Below are 24,059 nucleotides of genomic sequence, written 5' to 3'. Positions count from 1 at the left end.
AGGCAAAATTGGCCGCGCAGATGCTTGAGAGAACAAAAATATCGGGTGCTTGGGGTTATCTCGTGGGAGAAGAGAAATTAAATCAAAGCCATGACTAGCCATTCCTCAACCAAAACATACAAGGACGAGAACAAACATTATTAGTAATTGCTTTTTTATTTGATCTTTTCATCTTTTTTTTCAGATAGATCACAATGAACACAGCCTTTAGACAATAGCAGTTGAAATAATCCATACAAATGAATGTCTCTGGTCTTTTCACCAGTTGCCCATTGTAGCGTGGAGCCCTATGCTATCAGTGTGGGCTTGGGGGTGAGGGGACGACACTGACAAACATTGGGTGCTTGTTTTAACTAACCAAAATGACATGTTGTCTCTATGTGTGTGAAGCAGTGGCTGTCTGAGTCTATGTGCACCTGCATCAGCGTGAGTCAGAGACCAGAGGCGGTTAGCCACATTCAACAAGGCCCTGTCCTAATCACTTGATAAAACCAACAGTCTCAAGTGGGCAAAAATATCCCACTCTAGGTTTGAGTAATGCACTGCCAACAGTGTATGATGCCAACAGTGCGTAATTAGACAATAATGAGGCCTTGCATTATGCTCAATCTCCAACTGTGTTGACTTCAGCAGCAGCCTTTGCTCTATTAGACAGCTTACAGCCTGAGAGAGGGGCCATGGCTTTAGAGAATACCTTCCATCCGCCGGACCGGGCTCATTTCCTGCCCACAGTTTGTGAGTGTACAGACAGTGGCCGGGTCAGGGGAACTCCATTCAAGGGGACAGCACTTTAAATATGCCTGAAGTGTGACAGTGACTGTTTGTGGCAGCCAGACTGAGCAAAAGAGAGAATCCTGGGATGACCTTTTGCACTTGTTTTAATTAATGCCCAAATAAAAGAGAGACCACAGCAATATTTGTGTGAGTTGGAATTCCATCTACGGTGCACAGGTAACAGAAATTAAATAAGAAGAAAGGTATTGTTTTGTCAAACAATGAGGGGCATGAAAGCGAATCAAGCACATGTACACCCACACACACGGTAGAAAATGCTTGATCCAGCATGAAGACTGAGCACAATGAGATAAAGAAAATAAACCATGAAGACAAAGTGTGGAAGTGTCACATTTGTCTGGGTAGTGTTTTGCCCTCTCTTTCAGCCTCCACGTTACCTTTAAGGGGCTATGCATTTAAATGAAAGGCAGTGTGCTGCTGAAGTGCTAAGGTGTGTGTGTGTGTGTGTGAGTCTGTGTGTGTGTATGTGTGTGTGTCTGGGTGTGTGCATTGCGTGCACGTGTAACAGCATTTTTGTCAGGATCACAGTTGCAGTACGCCTTTGAACAGCACATTTTTAACTGTTTGTATGATGTGAATGTCAGGCTTGCTTGATTTATCCAGATATTTGAGAGGGATAAGAAAAAAAAATCTCATTTAAAAATAACCGTAAATATTTTCTTCCTCCGTCAAATCTTCCAAGCCCTCTCTAAAAACAGCCTCTGCCATCTCCCAGGGAAAGAGCAAGGGTAAACCGAAACCAAATACTTTACAGACGAAAGAGAGGAGAAAAGCTAACAGTTGCTTTGCTCCTTGGAGGCGAGAAAGCAAACAGCTGAAGAGAAGAAAAGTAAGCAAATGAATAGTCGGGGAAAAAAAGTAAAAGCATGGCAAGTAGGCAAACGATATAGAAGAATGGAGGAATGACAGCGGAATGTCCAAACATGTATCTCGATTAAGAAAAAGAAGCAGAAGAACAGAAATACTATAATACTTAGATGTGACATGTCTGCAGGTTAGAATGTGTTATATCTGCTGTCAAGATTCCAACTCAGCTCAGAAACACTTCAGTAAACACACCAGGAGCCTTTTGAATCCAAGTCACTGTTCCCTCTCATGGCTGCATTTTACATAGATTTGGTGATTGTGGTCATATTTTCCAAAACACATCTAGTCTAATAGCCTACTGTTCTGCTTATTTTACTGTCTGAGTATATTAGAAAAAGCACCTCCCTTAATTCAGAGAGTGGCCGAAATGTGCCAAAATTTTCAAAAATAAATGTCTGTATCATTTTTTTTAAGAAAGCCTGAATGTGAAGACACTTGGTTATATAAACCGTGTACCTAAACAGCTAAGACATCAAATCCAAAGTAACTTCAGATAGAATTTCAGATGTCAAGTTTCTCTGCAAAGTATGAGAATTCTAACATGTATCGAGAAGGAGTACATACATAAACAACACAGACTGCTGAAAAAGAACCTCTTTTGGTCCTTAATAGAAAATGCACATTCTGGTGGACCAGGGCTTTATAAGCAGTCACAAGCTCCACAGATACAACAAGCTCTCCGCAGAGACAGTAAGGCAGTTTTATGATCACCAAGGAAACCACTCCACTTTCCATATGGCAGGTTTCTTTTTTGGAAAGAAAGTAAAAACATAATGAACACAAGGTACGCATACTAGTTATTGTTAAAGAAAAATAGCTGCCCTGTAAAAATCTGCTCAGTAAAAATATTCAAACTGTTTTCTTGTGGTTGTTGCTTTTTGTTGTTGGTTTGAATTTTATTCTAGATCAGCTGGCTCATTAAGCTTTAAACAGTTATTGTATTTGATCCAGCTGGACCTTCGGGTAAAAAGAGGCGACATCTCAAAAGCACTGAAGCCAGCCTGCAAAGACGCAGAATAGAGAGGAAAAAAACAACAAAAACCCAAACTAAAGCAAACTCACAGAGTTCGACAGCTACTAAGGCAACTTTTGCCAAATACAATATAAGCCCATGTATATTGCAACACAACTATATATTAATTTAATAAAATACACAATATAGCTTTTGTACACATAACAATTTGGCTCAAATGCACAGAAATTGCAGTAAAATCAATAAAAATATGTCAGTTTTTTGATGTAAACACATCTAAATTGGATACATTTACACATATAATGATATTATGTATAGTGATAATGTGAAGGGACATTTTCTTGTTTATTTATATTTTTGGATATTTGTCTTCGAAACAATGGCAGTGTCCTTTGCAGTTCTTTGAGTTACCCCGCGCTTGACCATAACTCGAGGACACTTTTTGCTGAGATTCCTCATTTCTTTTTTTCTTACAAAATGTATAAATATTTTGTTAATATTTGGACACTATACATGGATTCATACATATAGTCATCTATATAATCATATAGATATCATCTTTTCACAGTTGAGGAAAAAATGTCCCTTTTTATACAACTTGTGATTGCCTTAAGGCATAGTCACACACATGATAATTCACTGTACACAAGGGACCGAAAGCTGATGATGTTCATGTATAAGACAATTACACAGATGGCCCGTCGGGTGTAAGCATTAGTGTGTATGTGTGTGTGTTTGCGTGTGTGTGTGGGGGCATCAGTGCGTGTGTCAGCATGTGTATTGTATGCGCAAAGTGTAGTGCACATGTGTAAAATGTGTAAAATTGGTGCATGCAACTACACCAGTCAGCAACATGAATGTTTAAATAGAGGCGTGAGACAGACACAGCTTACACATGTGGCTACAAATGACAGGTGAAACATGGTTACACTGTTAATAATTCTCCTTCAGCGTAGCAATTAAGCCCCTCCTTCCCCAAGTCCATAACCAACCCCTGCGAACACACACCTGATTAACCAATCTCTTCATGTTCAGATACAGGATCCATCACACATTAAACACCTATATTAAAGTCAAGAAAGATAAGGTTGTTTTGTGTAATTCCGTCTTCCAACTGTCCCAAACAGATTTGAATTTGTTTCACTGTTTCCACATCGATTGTCATGTCTGACCATAAATAGTCCTTTTTCGTTCAGTTTCTATGGCCATCACACATAACAGAAATCCACCTACACACACTTAGATATGTAGGATTTCACGAGAGACCATGAACAACACACTTATGAGCTGGTGGGCACTTAGATAATAGCTTGCGAGGTGCCAGAGGCATAAGCCTCTGCAATTTGCTTAAGAATCCAAAACAAAAAGAGTTTATAAATTCAGCAGAATTCAGGTGTTTGATACCCAGTTCTTTTTTTGTTTGTAGGGATCTCAGCACCAAAACTGGCGCCAAATGACATTAGAAATGTTCCCATTGTCCGTCCAGTGTCGGTACTTTTCAACAACAAATACAGTGAAAAAAGCTCCTATCATAAGAGCCATTTAACCTTTATGATTTGTTTTGGTGACAGTTTTGGCATGAGAGTTTTTGGAATAGCATTATATTCCTCTCTCTACCTCCACACTTCTTTTTGCTGCAGTCCTTTGTGTCACTTCCTGAGTGTGCCAGTGGCCTCACTTCCTCTGCAGTCCTGCAATAGTTTGTCGATGTCCCTCACCACCTGGTCAGCGTCCATTCTGTCACGGTTCGCGTCGGGCTCCACCTGCTCCAGAACACACTCCATTTCACCTGCTGCCTCTTGGCTGATCCTGGAGCGGGCCTCTGCGAGCACCTTGGCCACTGGGTCTAAGGGAGGCAAGGGCTGGTAGACCCCTTGGTCTCTGCTTTGTTTGGTTGGTGACAGGTACTGACCATCAGGAGGCCCGTAGTGGCCGGAGCAGGTGGCAGGAGGAGGTTTGCCTTCAGCTCCGTCAGCTGGGCTTTTGACTGAAGAGCAGGGAGACATGGTGGAGCAGCCCTTGGTAGGACTGCCAGAGGCCGAGGGGACCTCTTGGAGCAGGGGACTGAGGGCACGTTTTGCCTTCAAGTAGGGCTTGACATTGGCCACCAGGATGGTGTGATCACGCCTCTCTTTTCCGAACGTACAGAACGTCTTCTTGCCGTTGGGATTGACAGTTTCGTAGGTCTCTGTCTCCGGCACAGTCTCCATCCCCGCTGGCACGAACATATTGTTGCGGTAGTCGACACCCTCTGCCTGGTTTCCTCCGGCGGGGAACTGGGGCATCCAGCAGCGGTCAGAATGACCCAGTACTCGGCACTCCTCTGTACAATTCACACAATCCTCATCTGTAGATAGAAAAGAAAGGGAGGGGGTGGATGGATGGAGAAGAAAGTGATATTTATGTCAGTAGTCTGCATAGAATAGATTAAAACCACACAGTGAGAGGGTAATGGAATCATAGTACCATTATGAAACTGAACTGTACAAAGAGTTGGAGCTCAAAGTTAGGAGAAGAAGAGCCAAACCTTATGAAATGATGTTAAAAAGGAAGAGTCGGCTAAGGATGTCCCCGTCCAAACACACAAGTATATGCGTGCACATGTCCACACACACACACACACACACACACACACACACACACACACACACACACACACACACACACACACACACACACACACACACACACACACACACACACACACACACACACACTCACACACTCACACACACACACACACACACACACACACACCTTTCCAAGGGACTGGGGGACACCTGCTAGCATTTTCCAAAGCTCTGATCAAGGGGATGGCAGAGCATACAGAAGGGTTGGGGATGGAGCGAGAGAAAAACAACAACAGTTGAGGTTTGGCAAAGGCATAGTGCCGTTATCATAAATTCATGTCAGTGGGCTTTGAAGCCCTCCCTAGACAGAGCGGCTGTGCCAAATGGCTTGTGCTTCCTCCCTGTGTGTTTGTGCCTGTTTATTTGTGTGCTCCTTGTTGTTGTGTGTGCGCGCATGTGTGCATAAGTGTGAGTGTGTGTTCCCCTCTTTCATCTCTATTCAGAGGGATGCACACTCTGGCTGATTATGGGAGTGTTCATGCCTGTGTCAAACAGATCCAGAACTTGGTTAAAAAAATAATAATAAAATAAGAGGAGCCCATTTTTTTCTCCTCTTGGGCGTGAAGTGAAAAATAGAGAAAAGAAATGGAGCATCTGTTGTCCCATAAATGGAATTTTTCCATTGGCCGGGTGGGATAAAACCAAGAGAACACAAAAAGACGAGATCCTAACAGTTGGGACTATACGAATGAAAATGGTACAGCTAGTTCCTTGTTTCTCATCCTCATCCACACATTATACAGTGCAAAATAAAGCACATTAAAGGAACAGTTCACCACAAAATGAAAAATACATATTTTTCCTGTTACGTGAGGTTCTATTTAGCAGTCTAGAACATTTCTGTGTGAGTTGCAGAGTTTTGGAGATATCAGCGGTAGAGATGTCGGCCTTCTCTCAACTATAATGAAATTGTATGGCACTTGGCTTGTGGTCCTGAAGCATAAAAAATCACAACCCAGTTAAAATAATCCATAGACCTTGTTGTGAGCAATTTCATGTAGCAACTATTTTCTTTTGACCTAGCTACACCTGCCGATAATATCAGTACAGAAGAAGCCTAACTTAAAGTTCGATAATACTTTTACAAGCATGAGCCTCTCATCCATGAGTAGATGCACAATCAATTTCTTTCACTCGTTCAAGTGGAAAGAGAATAGTTCCTGCATTGAACTGCTCACCACGAGGTCTTTTGAAGATCTTGAATAACTGGGTCATGATTTCTGCAAAAAGCTCAACATTACTGTTGAGCTTTTTGAATTATTTTTTGGTGCTTTTATCACCACAAGTGAAGTGCCATATAGTTCTATTCTGTTCAAGGGAAGGCAGACATCTCACCGCTGACATCTCCATAACAATTGATAACTCACATCACATATTGAATACAACGACAAGTTAGAGGAAAAATATGAATTTTTGACGATTTTGGGGTGAACCATCTATCTATAAAGCAAGAAGCGTCTATGTGTGTGGATGTGTGTGTGTCTAGGGCATATCTCACTGACCGTTAGTCAGACGGATCTAAGATTTCATATGCACACCTTCGTGCATGGCACGAAGGTGTGCATTCTCGATTTTGAAGATTTTTGAATTCATTTTCCAAAATATCATTATTTACGTAGGATGCATTGCACTGTTTCCGATCGGATGCCTTTTAGGGGAGCTCCGCCCCATTGTGTGATAGGCCTACACCTGGTCAGTAACACAATTCACTCTGGATTTCCACCCTGACTCATCTCATCTGGAAGTCTATTTAGCCTACCTATCTTTCGGAGTTTAAAAGTGTGCTACATGGTTCTATTTTCCAATAATATTCGAATATGAAGCAAATATCAATGTTCAATGTGTATGTGCTGGATGGTGTGCGTACCTTATGAAAACTAAGTGTTTTATGGAGTTGCAGACGAATACATACTTCCTACGGGTACTGCACTAGTCCCTTTAATTCTCCCATCTTGTTTAGCACTGCTTTGATGTGTGCAAACAGATTTGCACATGCTTCTTGACACATCTCAGTACGCTGCCTTTACAAATTACTCCATTAGTCAAATATGTGTGAACTCAACAAGGTACAGGCGAGACATACCCAAGCCTGCGATAAAACAGCAGCATTTAGCATTGTTTTCCAGTAAATCCAAAGGTTGCTTTCACAGACTTCTAAACAAATGCAGCAGCTCAGGCCAATTTGCATATTAGCTTTGAGATATGCAATGCATCTCTGCCTGTTTGAGGAGCCAAACACTGCAGACAAACACCACACTTCAATTTCTTAGAGCAGTGCAACACTTGCTTGTTTGCTAAAACACACTTTTTGGAAGGAAACAAACTGAAACGGTACTGAGGCAGCTTTCTTTGTTAGGAGGAATTAGGCAAGTCTATTCATAGGAGCTTAATTTCGCCATTGTTGATGTTTATATAGCTCGATGAAAGTGTCAGTAGCACAAATGGCAGACAGCAATATTTGAGCTAAAACAGACTAAATTTAGCAATTCCATGCTGTAAGAATTAATAGAAAACAGCTTGTTGTCACCTTCCCCCTCCCCCTGCAGAATGTTAATGCTTTAAACCTTTACTCCTCGCGATGAAGCTTTGTCTTCCTAGAGTGAGTGCTGGGCCAAAACCACATTTCTGTGCAGAGCTGTATAACATTTCTGCTCATATTCTCAACTAAATGTGAGAAGACAACAGCATGACTGTTAGGAGCTGTTAAGCCACCCTGTCAATTCCATTATGCAATGCATGGACCTTTACTGTATGGCGAGAGTGCTGCTGTAAAGACCACAACCTTGGGACTAATACAATCTTTCATTGATGCAAATGAGCGGGCAGAGTGGATGTGCTTGAGTGCACTTGGCTTGGCTGTCTTTGCTGTGTTGCGGGTCAGCAGCCTAGATTCCCGAGAGACTGCCCTCCTAAGCTGTAGAGATGAGCTTAACACTTCACAAATGTTTGAAGAAGCCAAACAGCGCTGGCAAAGAGAGCCTGACATTTCCCATGTCGAGGCAGTCATCTGAAGAGGAAATAAGGTGAGCTGGAAAGCGGCGGCAAGACCACTTTGAGATGGACTACATTTAAATGGTCTAGGGGTGAAAGAATTCATCTGCACGCGGCGAGAAGCATTTGCGTGCATGTGCCCCGTGTTTGCACACGGGTGATTCGAGATTTGAGTGAGAAAATACAAACAACATGTCAAAGCACCAAGATCGATGATTCGGACGAAAGCTTGTACATAAATAATACAAACCTGAATTCACTTTCCAACCAGAACACGTCATTCCATTACTGTAATCCATCACCAAGACTCAAAATATAGACCCTACGTGTAACCAAGCTTAGCAGCGAGACATCCACTGCCTCTCACACACCCGGTCCTGCATGCACTCCAGACACACACAATTAACTTGGCCCCTACAATGTCTTCATGCTCTCAGAGGTGATTGTCCATTCACCGTGTGCATATTAAAGCATAAATAATCCATGCAGACATATTTCCCTCTATTTAGTCAGAGGAAACCTCTGATAGATTATTTATGTCTCAGCTGCACGTTCAACCTTGAGGCGTTCTCCTCATATCTATGGTTAACAATATGACATATGAGAGCAAGGGTGACATTCATCTCTCTTCCTCCCCCTCCCTCCCTCTCTCTCTCTCTCTCTCTCTCTCTCTCTTTGCCATGGCTCCACCAGCTCTAATAGAAGCCTCCACCAAGGACACATTTGCCTGTGATGATTTGGCTACCAGGGGCGCGCTCAGTCTCTCCCTCTCCAGTTTCCCTCTCTCAGCTCTGTGTATGGTCCAAGATAAATTATGCTGATGGATACAGTCAAACATGTAATCATTTGTCATAATTCGATTCACCTCTCTCTCAATGATTTGATATAACACAATGATGAAGCACACCGATAATCAGTTTTATTCATTATTTTTGAATATGCAATAAATCAATCGGAAAAATAACCATATTACCACAGATTTTCTTTTTCTCCATCACTTATTGTAAAACCTGCTCATACTGTCCACTTACTGTTCTGCTTTCTGTTGATTTCCTGTTAGTCCATTTATCATGGGATTTTCCTTTTTGCAGCATCACTGCTTTCAGATGAAATTATTTGTATGTACTTGTAAAATCAAAAGCTCAAGATAGCTTGAACCTCGAGATATCAATCTGTGTTTACAACAGGCACGCAGTATTTTTTATCTTTCAGTGTTCACCCTTTTATCGAGTTTCAAAATCTTGGGCAGTGATATTGTATGGCTCGAGAAAAATTTGTCCTTAAATCTCATCTTCTAAACAAGGCTTTAAAAAGGACAGTTTATCTTAGAAGCATGTTGGCTGTGAACCAATTGGGAAAAAATGAAAACGACGGGGGACGATGCAGCGATATGCAGCGAGAATTTTAGATCAGCGTGATCAAAACGTCTTCGACATCACAGAGCAGAGAGGAGGCTGGATTTAGCTTCATTTACAAAGTGTCACTGAGACTCTGATCGAATTGCCCGGTCAGGAGGCAGACACAGTTGATGTTTGTATCTTTGCAGCCCTATTGTAGACACTTGACCTGAATCCCTGATTGAAATCAGATATTTATTACACCTCTATTGCCAACAAAAAAGTTTAATTAACTCCCTACACTCTTTTGTACTTGTGGATGCTTTCTTTTTTTTTAACAGCGAGCAGCCGGAGCTATCTCACTACCTCTGGCAGGGTTAATTGCCTTGCTTTAGGGCAGAACAGCAAGAGTGGGTAACAATGAGTTAGATAGGACCCGCTATGTAGCTGCCAGTTATCTTTACTGCTAAGAGCACATGAAACAGATATAAAAGTATCTAAGCTGCTCCAAGAAATCTGCGAGCAACAGCAAAAGGACACACAGTGTCAAAGAAACCTTTACGAATTCAGACAGACTCTTAATTCAGCAACACCGCAAAAAGAAGAAGCAGCAAATGATCCGAGTTCACTGTGTTATTTGTCAACATCAGATACTGCCGCGCCCCGTGACGGCGCCCTGGGTGAGATAGGCCAGTGAAGGCAAAAGATAGATGAATGAAGCATTTGTTAATTATGTTCTGAACCAATGAGGTGCCTTATCTAAAATGCAAAAATCTGTCCCTTCATGTATCTCTTTAAAATGACTGGGACATTTGTAGAGCGAGCAGCTCTTGCAGAATGAATTATGAATAATTTGAATGAATTTCGATAAAAAAATCCATTCCATTTAAAAGCAGAGTGGAGTATCTAAAATATAAAGTGTTATGGCCGTCCAGTGTTAAACAAGGATGAAACAACAGAGAACTAAATTTTTATGCAAAATAAGTACAGGTGCATCTCAATAAATTAGGATATCATAGAAAAGTTTATTTATGTTACTAATTAAATCCAAAAAGTGGAAATAACACATTATATAGATCCTTTACACACAGAATGAAATATTTCATGTCTTCATTTATTCAATTTCATCTAGTTATAATAATTATGGCTTACATTTAATGAAGACCAATTTTAGAAAGTATGTTTAATATGGAAATGTTGGCCTCTGAAAAGTATGTCCATCTATATGACTCAATACTTGGTTGGTGCTGTTTGCCTTGAACTACTGGAAATGGACTTTTCCATCATATTCTAATGTATTGAGATGCACCTGTACATATATATGCCCTGTATGTATATATAGTATCTGTAAACATTTCTGACACCATTATTCTAAATCCTAAATTTGTGTCAACAAGCTGTGTACTACTAACTTTGTATGGATGTGATATGATTGCTATTATTACAGTGGATGGCCTGGCTCAGGTTCAACCCTTTGTATAACATAATAACAAAATTAATCATAGAGAATTTTATTTTTATTATCTAGTTTGATAGTCCGTCATGACTAAAAACTTCTAGTAATGGATAAAAAGGGAATGTGGAACTCTCAATAGATGTGAGAAAAAAAGTTATGTGGCTCACTTGTTACTTCCGTCATTGATTTTAGACACCGAATTCTTTTGTTGTTTGTTTTTGGGAGCTGACAATGGAAAAGCCAACAAGTGAGTCATCTGAGTGTCGGACATGCACAGTATCAATCAGACCGGATCGGTGGGTTGGGTAAGTGGTGACACATGTTGTTGTTCCTGTGTTGTGTAAATAAGCTGGGAAATGATAACCTGGTATGAGATTGGTGCACTGACTCAGTCCTCAATTTACCTGATCCAGCATTTAAGGCGGTATCTGGGCATAATAATTAATTTAGAATTATAGATTTTTTTCTTTTATTGAAAAAAGTGAAATTCACTATGTAATTTTCTCTGCTCTTGTTCGAAATGCCAGAAAATTAAGCATCTAGAGCACTGAGCCTCTGTAGTGTAGTTAGTGGATTTACAAGAACAGGAAATTATTATTGGTATCTTATTTTCCAACCTATCCTTTCTAATACTCCTGTAGGAGCACCATGCAAGTAAAAAAAATGCAACAAAGAATTGAGGATGGTGATGCATACCCATACAGACATATACGCCCCAACACACATACACAATATCCACGATCACAACCCCAATTGATGTGATTCACAGCCCAGTGTCCACTTTAAAATGTCACGATGGAATGAGGTTGATATTAAAAAACTCCAATAACCCAAAGGGGTCAGGAATAAATGCCGAACAGAAAAAAAAACTAAATACATTTAAACCCAGCAGACTACTAAATTGTGTGTACTGCTCTCATTTAGCAAGTAATCATATACAAACAGCCACATTTTTATCACCACCTCGAATCACAAGAGTTATCAGTATCATGAAAAGCTCCCGCAGCCATCTCACAATCACAGCAACACTGCTTCTACTACTGAGCCATAAAATGCCTCTAATCTCTTTCCAAGTTCTAAAAAAAAAGCCCCCTCTGTTTTCTGTCCAGAAAAGTCTTTTACGAAATTATCACTCAATTAATGAGGGCCACGTGAAATCACACACAGGTGGGCAAGAAGGCAAAAGGCTCTCCCTCAGCTCGGAATAATAGAAAGTATACCGGTCGCCATTCCCGGAATAGAGTTGTTTTTTATCCCGTCCTCGATTAAATTTTCAAACTTTAAGGGTGAGGGTAGAAGCTTTCAGTATGGTGCGTGAAGGATGTGCACCTAAACCTGTGAGTGTAAAAATGTGCCTGTGTATCAGTGTGTGTCATAAAGCATGGTGTGATTTCCCTAAACACCCTTTTCTCCCTCCAGACGCCTGCCCCCCCTGGCCCTACATGCCCATCCCTCCTCGCTTTATTACCCAGCCCTGTGATTAATGTCCCTCTGTCACACACTGTGGTTCCTGTGGTGGGAGGGAGAGGGAAACCAAGAGAGAGCTGTACACACATAAGCTATTGCTAGCAAAGCAGCAGCAGCAAGCTGAACACACAAACTCAGAGAGTGTTTAGGAAGTTGAAAAAGAAGCAGCAGGAAAGTAAAAAAGCTACAAAAACACAGAAGAATTTAGCATCCGTCACAGTGGTGGTGAATCACTTCACCATCGTGCACACCTGGCGAGTCATTAGACAGCTCCATGAGCTCCTGAAGCAGCCTATGAGGATGGAGAATGATCCGAGATAATGTGCGTGTGTGCTTGTGTGTCGAGGTTGTGTTGTGGTGAATATACCCCAACCCACCCAAGGTGGACAGGAGGAAAGGCAGCTGACGAATTGCGCAGAGCATCTGTGACAGACCATGACTGCACCTGTTCACCTGAGGGAGCTCTCAGTGTGTGTTTATGTGTGCATGTGTGTGTGCGATATTGTGTTTTTAATCTCCTCGCCCACTACGATCAAGCCCAGCTGATCCATGCAAACCCCCCCCCCCCTTCCTCCCCGCATTCTCAGCCAATCAGGGTGACTAAATATTTGAACTGCACAGATGAGAGAGTTTCCACTCTGACTGTGCCGAATGTTTAGTATGTTATGACTTCTCAGGTCGCCAGCCTACCAAACACACTTAGTCTGGATGATGAACAGCGGGTGCGTAGGAAAGTTTAGATTCTGTTTTAGAAGAAATCTGTTAAAGGGACAGTTCACCCCCAAAATAAAAAATACATATTTTCTCCCTGACCTGTATGCTATTTATTTATCTAACTTTGTTTTGCTATGAGTTGCAGAGGTAATTGGCCATAGAAATCCCTGCCTTTTATAGCATGTAATGGAACTATATGCTATACTTTCGTGTAGGAAGTTAAAAGCTCTGTGGAGTATGTTGAGTAAAGGGGTCATGATATCTGAGTCTTCCAAATGTATTTTCAGCACTTTGAGCACCACAACTTTTACATTTCTATTATTTTATCCCCTTACTTTATTGTCATGTTGTAAAACTGGACCATATTATTTTTTTTCAATTAAAAAAAGTTGTATTATTGATTGTTGTCTTTTTAGTTTTTACACTATGTTCAATCTTTCATTTTATATACATATTCATATACTTATATACTATACTTATAATTTTATTTTAAATACTTTCATTTTTTAGTTTTCATTAATTCATCTTTCATTATTTCTACATACATTCATTTTTTTATATTTTTTTATTATTTCTACATATTTAGCTTTAAAATCTATTTTATTGTACTGTTGTTGTTTTTTTTTAAGATTTTTCATATTCATTCTATTCTTCTTTTCAATTATGTTGCATGTAGTGGTGTTTTTTTGTCTTTTTATATTTTCTACCTTGTTATCAGCTTGTCACCTGTGAAGCACTTTGAACTGCATTAAATGTATGAAAGGTGCCATATAAATAAAGTTTGATTCATTGATTGATTGGAGGCAGACATCCTTACGACCAATACCTCCAAATACTTGACAACTCAGACCAAAACAATCCAAATTGATAAATAGCACGACAGACTAGAGGAACAATATGTATTTATGATTTCGGGGTGAACTCTCCCCTTAAAAGCAACACTGGAAGGCCAATTTATCCCTGGGCTATATACAAAAAAAAACTGCCACTGTTGAGGTAGATTTTACAGTTGCCACTTTTTGAATTTGTGGAAATGACTTCATAAATTGCAATTTTATCATTAAACTGTGTTATGTATTGTGCTGGGGATTTTGTTTTACCATGACACATACCCAAATAAATCAAAATATTATATTCCTCATCATTTCAGATATAGAGTCAGTTAATTTATATCCCTTTTCTCCTTACACAGCATTGTTGTGGTGAAAATGAGAACATTACTCAAGTGTATTACTGAATCTGATATTGTTATGATTCTAGAGCAGAGCGGTGCTGGGAAAGCAGGTTGTTCTCCACAGTTGGCAAGTCTGTTTTGTCAACATTATTTCCAGAGTTTGCAATGCAATAGTATTTTCATGAAAATGCTGTTTTGGTGTATTCAACAGAGTTAGCTGTGGGTCCTGCGTTTAATACCAGTCTACTGATCTGCTTGAAATCGATAAACAACAGCAAATGGGACCTGTGATGTCATTTAAAATGGTAATTTGGAGTAAAGTGCAGTTTTAAATACATTTATACCTTTTTTTGTGCTCAAGCTCACCATCCATGGCATTAGAACCCAACATAATATTCTGAAATAATGTAGCTGTACACAAATTAAAACAATTTTATGATATTATGTGATAAATTGCAGGATAGCGTCCAATTATTGATTCAAAGTCCTACTGTAAGTGTGGCTGTGTGTTGAGGGAATAGGTCTGGGTTGTTTGTGCAGTGGGTGGCTTAGCACAATGAGAAGGATACTTCTCTCCAGTGTAATAGCTTTTATCACAGTGGGAGGCATGAGAATACCGATGCATAGCAGGAAAAGCTTGGCAGCAGCGGTGGGGGTGCCCGGTGGCTGGCAATGCCGAGACTGAATCAAGGACATGTATCTCAGGATCAAACACGTCCTCTCTTCAGGCGTTCCCTCACAAACTGCAGGCCCCTCCGTCAGCTAATGCCTGGCTAAGTTGTTCAAAGAACACCCTGAGGAGAGAGTATTTATGCATAGGAGAGAGGGGGGAAAAAAAACCAAGAGGAGGAGGAAGGAGCATAAGCTCATATTCAAACAAAAACAAACACACAAAGCCTAATCAATGATGAGCAAGCAGGGCTGTGTGCTGTGGGTGAAGGGAAGGTCTGTGGGTTGTGGAGATGAGGGTTATCTGGACAGCCGTGTTGATGATCTCAAACAGCACTTTCCCGTTAACACAAAGCCGCAATGAGGGCCCTAAAATGCACAATGTGGTCCTTATAAATACAAATTAGTTTGCAAGTGACCTATCTGGTTATATAAAGGCTGCCGCATGTGTGCACATGTGTGTGTTTGTGTCTGAATAGGGCAGAACATAATGTGCACTTAGCGTGTGCCAGTGTCAGTGTGTCTGCAACGTGAGGGCATATTGATTGTTTTTAATGAAGTTCATTTAAACATACACCATTAGAATATGAATAGCTTTTCCAGGTATTACATGTGTTTCCGCTTCATGCCACAGCTGAGTCACGCACCGATCGCAATAATCTCAGTTATCAAAGGTTTCTGTTCGCTTTAATTGTTAGTGAAGGTCGGCCTCGAGACAACTGCATGAAAAAAAAGGGAGGGGAGGAGGTATCTAACAGCTTCTCTGTCATCTGTCATCAGACTGGGAAAAAAAACTAGCAACCTCAACAAACAAGTTCAACAGCGACGAACAAACGGCCATGGGAATCTATCCAAGGCCGAAAAGCGCTGAGAACAGGTAAAACGATGTTTATCTGTAACCACATCTGTGACATGTGACAACACTCTTCAGGAAATTCCCACTGCTGTTTGAGCAGCCTATTCAACCAAGTTTGGAGTGTTCATTGACTGCTTTCATGGCTAGAATCTGAAAAACAGCGTCCTTTTCCCCCAGCTGTGCATACAGAAACTCAGAGCGTTCACCGCTCATCGTTCACCATTCACATCGGTCAGAGGCACTCAATAAATATTGCAAGGTCAGTCAGGGAAGATCTTTGCTTCAGCCAATCAAAAAAAACTGAGCCTCTTTTCCAACCTGCGACTCAAGACCTTGTATAATTCACATTTCCTCTGGCTACAGCTCACTCTTCAACCCCTCTTTCTCTCACTCCTTAAGTGTTTTAATGGTGGAGCAATTGCAGCAGAGCAGCCACAGGCAAGCTATTAGATATAGATGTCTAAGAGGAACAACCCTTACTTCACTCCTACTAAAATCAAGCTATTTATACCTATCAAACACTTAACATGAAAAAGCTATAACCTGGAAGAAAAAAAATACAGTAAAGCAATAACTAAACATGCACATGAAATCAAAGGTAATTGTGGCATGTCAAATAAACAGTCAAAATAGTATTATAGAACCGTTTAAGGTTATAGAAAGCACTTTTCAAACGCAAATACAGGATACTATTATAATGAATACAAATAGAGCTGTCTGTTTAAATATATTTTTCTTTTGTCTGACTTGATTTTGTGCCATATTAGAGTTAAGAAATATATTTTAAAAATATGGAGACTGCCTGTTGTCCATTTATCTAAATCTGACCTGTAAAAAAGAAAAGAAAAATAACACAGACGAAACAAAAAAAAAAGCATATTTACCCAAATAATAAATGGGCACACAGTACACACTGCACACAAACACATCCATTAATAACAAGGCATGTACACATGAGAATGTGATCCTATACTGTACTGTATTATTGATGTAAACTATGTCCAAATATTGAACACAACATGATGAGAGCAGCTAACAAAACAACTCTGCTGTACAGCCTATATTGGATTAGGTGGTGTTGTCTGAGGGAGACATGTAAGCACGAAGGAACAAAGAGACACAGAAAGCCACAGGTCAATAGTATCTTGCTACCTTTACCTGGAGAGAGACATGGAGGGTGGCACAAAGGGTGGCAGGGAGACAAGAAGAGGACTTATTAGAAGATGAGGCGAGCAGCGTGGTGAATCAGTAGCTAATCCTCCGTTTCCTCTAAGCCTGTGTAATTAGGACATGGGGGATTGCACCGTGACAGGGGATGCTTCTGGACCGCCTTGCTTTTTTTCCCTCGCTTTTGTTTATTTCTTCACTCTTTAGCCCGGGTTTATGGCAGTTTGTCATCTAAATATAGCATGCTCGTGTGTGCCTTGTCTTTATTTTGTGTGCATCCCAGCATGTTCACTCATAAGCAACATAAACAGACACAGCATGCCTGCGCCATGTTTTATTTCTACTCACTACTACTTACTGTTTGCAGATGTGAACAACAGTGCTTCTCTCTTTTTTTTTTTTGCTGCTTTGGTCGCTGCGTGACACCCTTAGATTGTATTTGGGCGTATTTGTGGGGATCAAATGAGCTGTTTCAGTCAAACAAGCCTTCCTTTGACACACACACACACACACACACACCAAATATACAAACACACCATAGACGAAGGATGCCTACAACTGAAGAACCCAAGGAGAGAGAGCGCAGTATGGACCCAACATAAGACCAGAGAAACTGATCAGCATCCTTGTGCATGTTAATAGCCTTAATCTCCTGCCTTCCCCCAGTAGACGGCAAAGAAAGTTGCCTTGGCCCATTTATACAGAAAGTGAGCGCAAGAAATAGAGGAAGAGAGAGAAAGAGAGAGAAAAGGGAGGGGGAAGGGAATAAAAAGACGAGAGAATCTATGACTCACTAGCTCATTACAGAAATCCTGTTTCTATCCAAGGAGAAAACAGGTTTAAAACACCCTATTAAGGAAAGAATGAAGGGAAACCTTTTGTTGCTAATTCGCAGAGGGTCGTCTTTTGAAGTTCTTCACTCCAACTAATTTTTTTTACATTCTTGCCATGCTACATCAACGATGCTCTTTCCAACGCTCTGGATTGAGGGGATCTCTTCCGTAAATGATTTAGTGCCTGGAAACAAGGTGCTGTGGCCTTGTCTCGATAGCTGGACTAAAACAACACAGATAAACACATCGAGCAATGTGGAGGCGTCACTCAGACGATCCATACAATAACAAGATTCACCAGACGTCATACAATCCTGTCACATTTGCTGAATTAAATCACTTTGTTTCATTGTCTCTCTCTCTCTGTCTGCGTCTCTGTTTGTCGCTCTCTTTTGAACAAAAGGGATTTGAACAACTCAGGGTGTCATGGCTTTGTGCAAGTAATCATTCCCATGTGTACTGCTTTAGCAGGATTAGGGAAAGTGCTTCTGATTCTCAGTCTCAACAGAACCATTACTGTGATACAACAACACATACAGTATACAGTATTACCCTTATTACTGTATTAGTGTTTCTTTGTAACACATGACCTTGACTAGTTTTGAGTGCTGAGTTTTTGTATGTAGATTGAAGAGAAGCACTGAGACACAAGTTGTACTGCAACATATATACATTTATCAGAATTAGGGCTGGGCGATAAGGCCAAAATCTTCTATCACAATGTAGATCATTTTATATGTCGATAATGATGTACGGCAAGATATGCCATGTTTTCTGGTAAATCAATAAATGAAATATTAAATCACATAGCAAAGCCAATTTTCCTGTGAATTAAATACTTGACAAATGAAAACTACTTTCTCATTTAATGAATTAAGTATAATTTAGTATATTGAGTAATTAAGTAGTAAATGATTTCTCATTTAATTTAGTGCAAATGGCAAGTGAAATTATAAAGAAAAAAAATATTATCAGCTATACACTGACTATGTTTGCATACATGCACACAGATACAGAGTGATCAGATCAAGTTTGATTTAGTGTGAGGTATTGCTAGAAGCAGAATTCTTGTGTATAAGCATGCAGGAGTTAAACAAAAACCCTGGAATGAATGAATGAAATTCTGCACACTGCTGTTGGAAAACATTACTTACAATTTATTCCAACCAACATTTGGGTTCCAAGTGGACCTTTACATATTATTGTCCAGCATTTTAATGCAGAGACAACCCCATCCTGAGCTGTATGCAATATTGTATTCTGGGTAATGGAGCGTAAAGGTTGGAGAAGGTTTTTCAATTAGAGTCCAGTTTGTTAATGCCATTGATCCAATCTTAAAATTTAAATTTGAGTTTGCATGTGCTTGATATTATCCATTTAGATGATGTTTTTAGCACGACTTATGATTTCATCATGATATGGTTCCATTGGAAAACTTGAAAAAATGAATCATCGCCCAGATTTAAACTAAATCATGCAAGAAAAGAGGAAATTCTGTAATCCTTATTAGCGTTTATTTGACAGCTAACTGCCACTAGCAATAGATCAGCTGAGAGTGGTCAATTCAATAAAGACAGGGCAGGTAGGTTAAAAATGTCAAGAGGTTCAACACTTGAGCATAATGCAATCTAAGAGGGACCGGAATCTACATAGAAGAATGAATTAGTCATGGCTGGCGCTGAATGCAAAATGTTTGACACGACACAAAATATCAGATTGTTTCCAAAACAAAAACAGACAAAGTGATAAAGTTGGGTTGTTATGTGCTACAGTTGCACACCTTGCCCGACTTCAGTTTTTTCTTTTAGATGAAAAGCTAGACGTGCCAATGATTTGCAATGTTATCTTTCAGCTTCAATTATGCAGGTTGTGATACATACTGTTCCACCACCAGATCCTCCAGTGTTTCGCAGGAGAACGGCTGTGACACTTGTGAAGATATGTTATAAATATGCATATATATATATATATATATATATATATATATATATATATACATACATACACACACACACATACACTGTATATACTTCTCTTACAGTAATCCAGCTAAACTAACAGAATGTATAGGTGTGTAAATAAACTGCGAGCTCACGCACATACCTGATGTGACACCAGTCAGATGCTTTCAAACAGCCTAATCTGACAAACCAAGCCTGCTTACTGCTTATTTGTGTGCAAATATTTTCATTTTTCTTCCACTCACTGGAGCGCAAAGAGTCAGTCATTTTCACAGTGTGTACTATTTCTGTGTAAATCACATGGAAATACGCACTATTTACATGTCATTTGCAAATTAAAAGGAATGTCAATGCTGGAACAGGTTTTTTGCTTCATTAAAAAAATGACTGGACAACATGTTTTATAGCAATATCAGTGAAACTATCTATATCTATATCTATAGCATTTGGATATCATAGTACGGCATTGGTCTTTTCTTTTGCTTTTAAAGGCTGCATTAGAGTAAAGTGGTGTAATTTTCTGAACTTACAAGACTGTTCTTGCTGTTTTATTATTATCTTTGCCCACTTAGTAATTATATTCTAATTACTGCTGATTAATTCTCAAAATTCTAATTGTGTAAATATTTTGTGAAAGCTCCAACAGTCAACACTTCAATATTGCTGCAAAATCCATATTTGGTTCAAAAAATATTGTGACATTTGATTTTCTTCATGTCACCCAGCCCTGATTAATAATGCACACACCATCTATACTGAAGTGTAAGTGAAATTTAAAGTTCAAATCACTTAACTTTTCCTTTGTACTGCTCCTGACACTGTGACACTGTGCAAACTATCAAACTAGTGGCAAGACCTGTAAAGCCACCTGCCATGCCGCATAGCAGCACACCTCTCTAAATTAATCCTCCAGCACATGTACTCATGAGACTAATACGTGCAATAAGAAAACTGTACACTTTAGCATGTAGGCATTTGATCAATTGTGCCAATGAACAGCAGTGTAGCTCCCCTAAGGATATTGGCGGGTGTTGAACAGAGGCTAAGTGGAAAGGTGGAGAGAGGTAGGTTGAGTCGATGGTGTTGGCTTTCTCAGCCCCGGGGCCTAACACATTTAGAGAGCTAACTGACACACTTTGGATGTATTAGCCACAGTGAGCTCTGCCAACCTCTCCTCTATTTCTGCTGCACCTCCTCCTCCTCCTCCTCCTCCTATCGCCGTCTGTCTGTCACTACAATCCCCTCTCCATGCAAGACTGAGGAACATGCCTTGTGTTTCAGCAACATTGCTTTAGCATTGATATTCCTCCGTGCCCCAGCCAAATTGGTGTTTGCCGTCTAGACACTGGTTGCTCTCGTCTCTGTATGGATAAACATGCACACACACCGACACTCTCACTCGCCTGTTTATAAGTATGATTAGATTAAAAGAAACTGACGGAAATGCAATAACGGTCTATTAGTCTACCCGTCAGGGGGGATAATCATTTCAAATAGAAATGTGTTTTCCATCTCACTATCTAATTTATACTTTCTTTGCCTCTCCGTCTGTTTCACTCCTGAGACTGTTGGGTTATGAGCACAAGGCTTTAAAATAGGCTGGGTTCAAGTCCGGGCCGCTGCAATAAAACACAAATAAATAGAAATATATAGCAATAAATACCTCTCAGACTCGGCTCGTGAGATAGAAAACCCAAAGGCTAGAGGACCAGCCAGCTCTCTCTCTTGCTGACAAAAGTATGCATTGAATTTGGAAGTGAGAAAAACAACTCCCCTCAATCCAGGCTGCCCCATTCTATGTGGCGGTTTAAGATTAGGGTCAAAGATTAGGAGGCTTATACAAGATAAGAATAGGATTAAAAGAGCTCAGAGATGTAAAATTACAGATCAGAGAACTGGTGAAAACACACCTGAAATGGTAAACAAACTCATAACACGGCAGCCACCTGTCCTCATGGACAATCCTGGCGTCAAGGGGGGAAAAAACAAAACAATGTATTCTATATGAGGGAACAGGAAGTGAATATTATAGAAGCAGCATCCAATATTCCAGAGAGGGATTCAGCACACATCACAGGATGCCTCTGCAGTAAGTCTGTTAGATTTGGGATTAATGGACTCCAGAGGGGCCTGGACACACACATGCAGCGCTCACACTCACGCACACACACACACAAAATCCACTACCACAACTACAGCTGATAAGATTCACAACCCAGGCTAGCAAAGCACTGCAGTGCAGAGTATATCTATTCTAGTAACTCTCCACAGTAGACTCTCTACTGCAGCATGATACTGTGTTACAACATGTTGTAAGTCAGTGAAGGCAGTTAGTCTAAACTCTTAACATTCTAGTAAATGTTGGACAACAAAACGCTTCAACTGTCCAGGTCATCCGAGTGCAAGATTTCCATGAATACAGGGCAGGCTCTCTCCAGTCATGTCTATTAGGTTGTTTGGACAAGTTCTTTATTTTGCTTGTCAAATTACAAAGCACATGCCCAGACACAAACACACACACACACACACACACACACACACACACACATGCACGCTTGCATGCATATGTGCACACACAACCGTAAGTTGCCTCCAAGCTCCAATGAGTTCATGCAAATTACAAAAATGCAAATCCTGGTGGTAAGGCTCAGCTGTCCTCTGATGCATTTTGAGGAAAACACGACAAAATGGGGGGAAACTCACAATGAATCTATTTCGTTTAATCTCGACAGACAGAAAGACAGCCTAATCCCAACTCTGACTGCCTTTCCACCCCAATGCCCAGCCTTTCCCCATTCTGCCACCCCCTCCTGCATCCCCTGCCCTCTGGGCTAAAACCACAGGTGCAGGCAAATGCAAACCACTGGGTGGAAAATGCTCGTTGACAGCATTCTGGTGTGTTTGCGATTGGTCAGTGAACAATGAGGGAGTTTCCTGAACCACTTGTCGTGCTGATGGAACAGCTGGACACCAACACCAGACACAGATCAGGGTGGGAAGAGACCATGCGGAACAACAGGGAACTTAAAACTAAAATGAGATTTAGCAGAGCTTAAGCTCACTGTCATTTCACAAACACTTTGTGAGGCGCAAAGACAAATTCACAAAGAACAAAAAAAAACAAAGCAAAGTCACAGTTATTTATGGGAAAAGCGCTTCATTTAAATGTTTTGACTACATTTCACACTGCAAATGTGTTTTCTTGCAAACCACGTGCGCAAAAAGAAACGAGCTCTTGGATTTGTCCAACTTTACTTTTCACATTTGAGTATAAGGGGTCATAATTTCGCAGCTCAAGCTGAAAAAGGAAGATGGTGGCAATCACCTGTTGTTAGATATGTCTTGAATTCTGATGTGGTTGCCTGGATACAGCAACAGCAAGAGTGTGTATTTTCCATCAGTTTCTGTGCACTAATTCACTGGCTCGCTCTGCTATTGTCTGCCTCTTCTCTTTTGAGCACCAGCACGCAGGCACACAAGCACGGACCCACAGCCATGATCACACCCGAACCAGCTCTCATCCACATGATCATCCTGAACAGTATTATCACAATCTAGGAACTAGATTATCCCTAGGCTCAAAACTTCATCCTCTTTGATCCCCACTTGGGAGGGGATGAGAGGCAGCACAGGGGACCATCAACCAGATTTCCCACTTGTTAATCAAGGCAGATTTTGATCACCTTCAGGGACAGATGGACAAGTGTTTTCAAAACAGCACCCCAGAACGGGCCTCGTGCTATCGAGGATACTTCCCCCAGCAGCAGCAACCGCACATTGTTTCCAAGATCCCATAATAATCTCAGTAATACTTATTTTCCAAAACTATCAGATGCAGCTGCAGACATTTCAATTAATATGATGCATTGTGTGGTGCCTCGTAAAAAATGTATGTGCTGCGTTTCACCTAAAGTGTAATAAAATTCAGCTAAAATAATGTATTGCTAGACTCTGGAAAGTATTTTCAACTGGCTACAACTAATTCCAACATAAAAACTGAAAACTCAAGTGAATCTGGTGCTAACTAGGGAGAGTAACATACATTATATAGGATGAGTCTTAAAAACCTGTTACAGCAAAAACCCTACACATCTACAACACATCCTACCGTGGTCTGAATTACAATGAAGTGTGTGTGTGAGTAAACCCAAAAGAGGAGGTGCAAACAC

The 24,059-nt window shown here is 40.5% G+C and overlaps 1 protein-coding gene across 3 annotated transcripts in view; it reads right to left on the bottom strand.

Annotated features, from left to right (window-relative positions):
• Positions 1-1,282: 1,282 nt before the first annotated feature.
• Positions 1,283-24,059, bottom strand: part of pcdh17 (protocadherin 17) — a 62,399-nt gene continuing 39,622 nt past the window's right edge. For all 3 annotated transcript variants that reach the window (XM_059349409.1, XM_059349414.1, XM_059349420.1), the window contains exon 5: positions 1,283-4,982. In XM_059349409.1, coding sequence (XP_059205392.1) covers positions 4,285-4,982 — 698 coding nt within the window. In that variant the 3' untranslated portion in view covers positions 1,283-4,284. The remainder of the gene's footprint in view (positions 4,983-24,059) is intronic.

This window comes from Centropristis striata, chromosome 2 (assembly GCF_030273125.1).
Source record: "Centropristis striata isolate RG_2023a ecotype Rhode Island chromosome 2, C.striata_1.0, whole genome shotgun sequence".
Taxonomy (NCBI): Eukaryota; Metazoa; Chordata; class Actinopteri; order Perciformes; family Serranidae; genus Centropristis; species Centropristis striata.
Note: the sequence above shows the minus strand (reverse complement) of the source record. Positions and strands in the feature narration are given on the sequence as shown.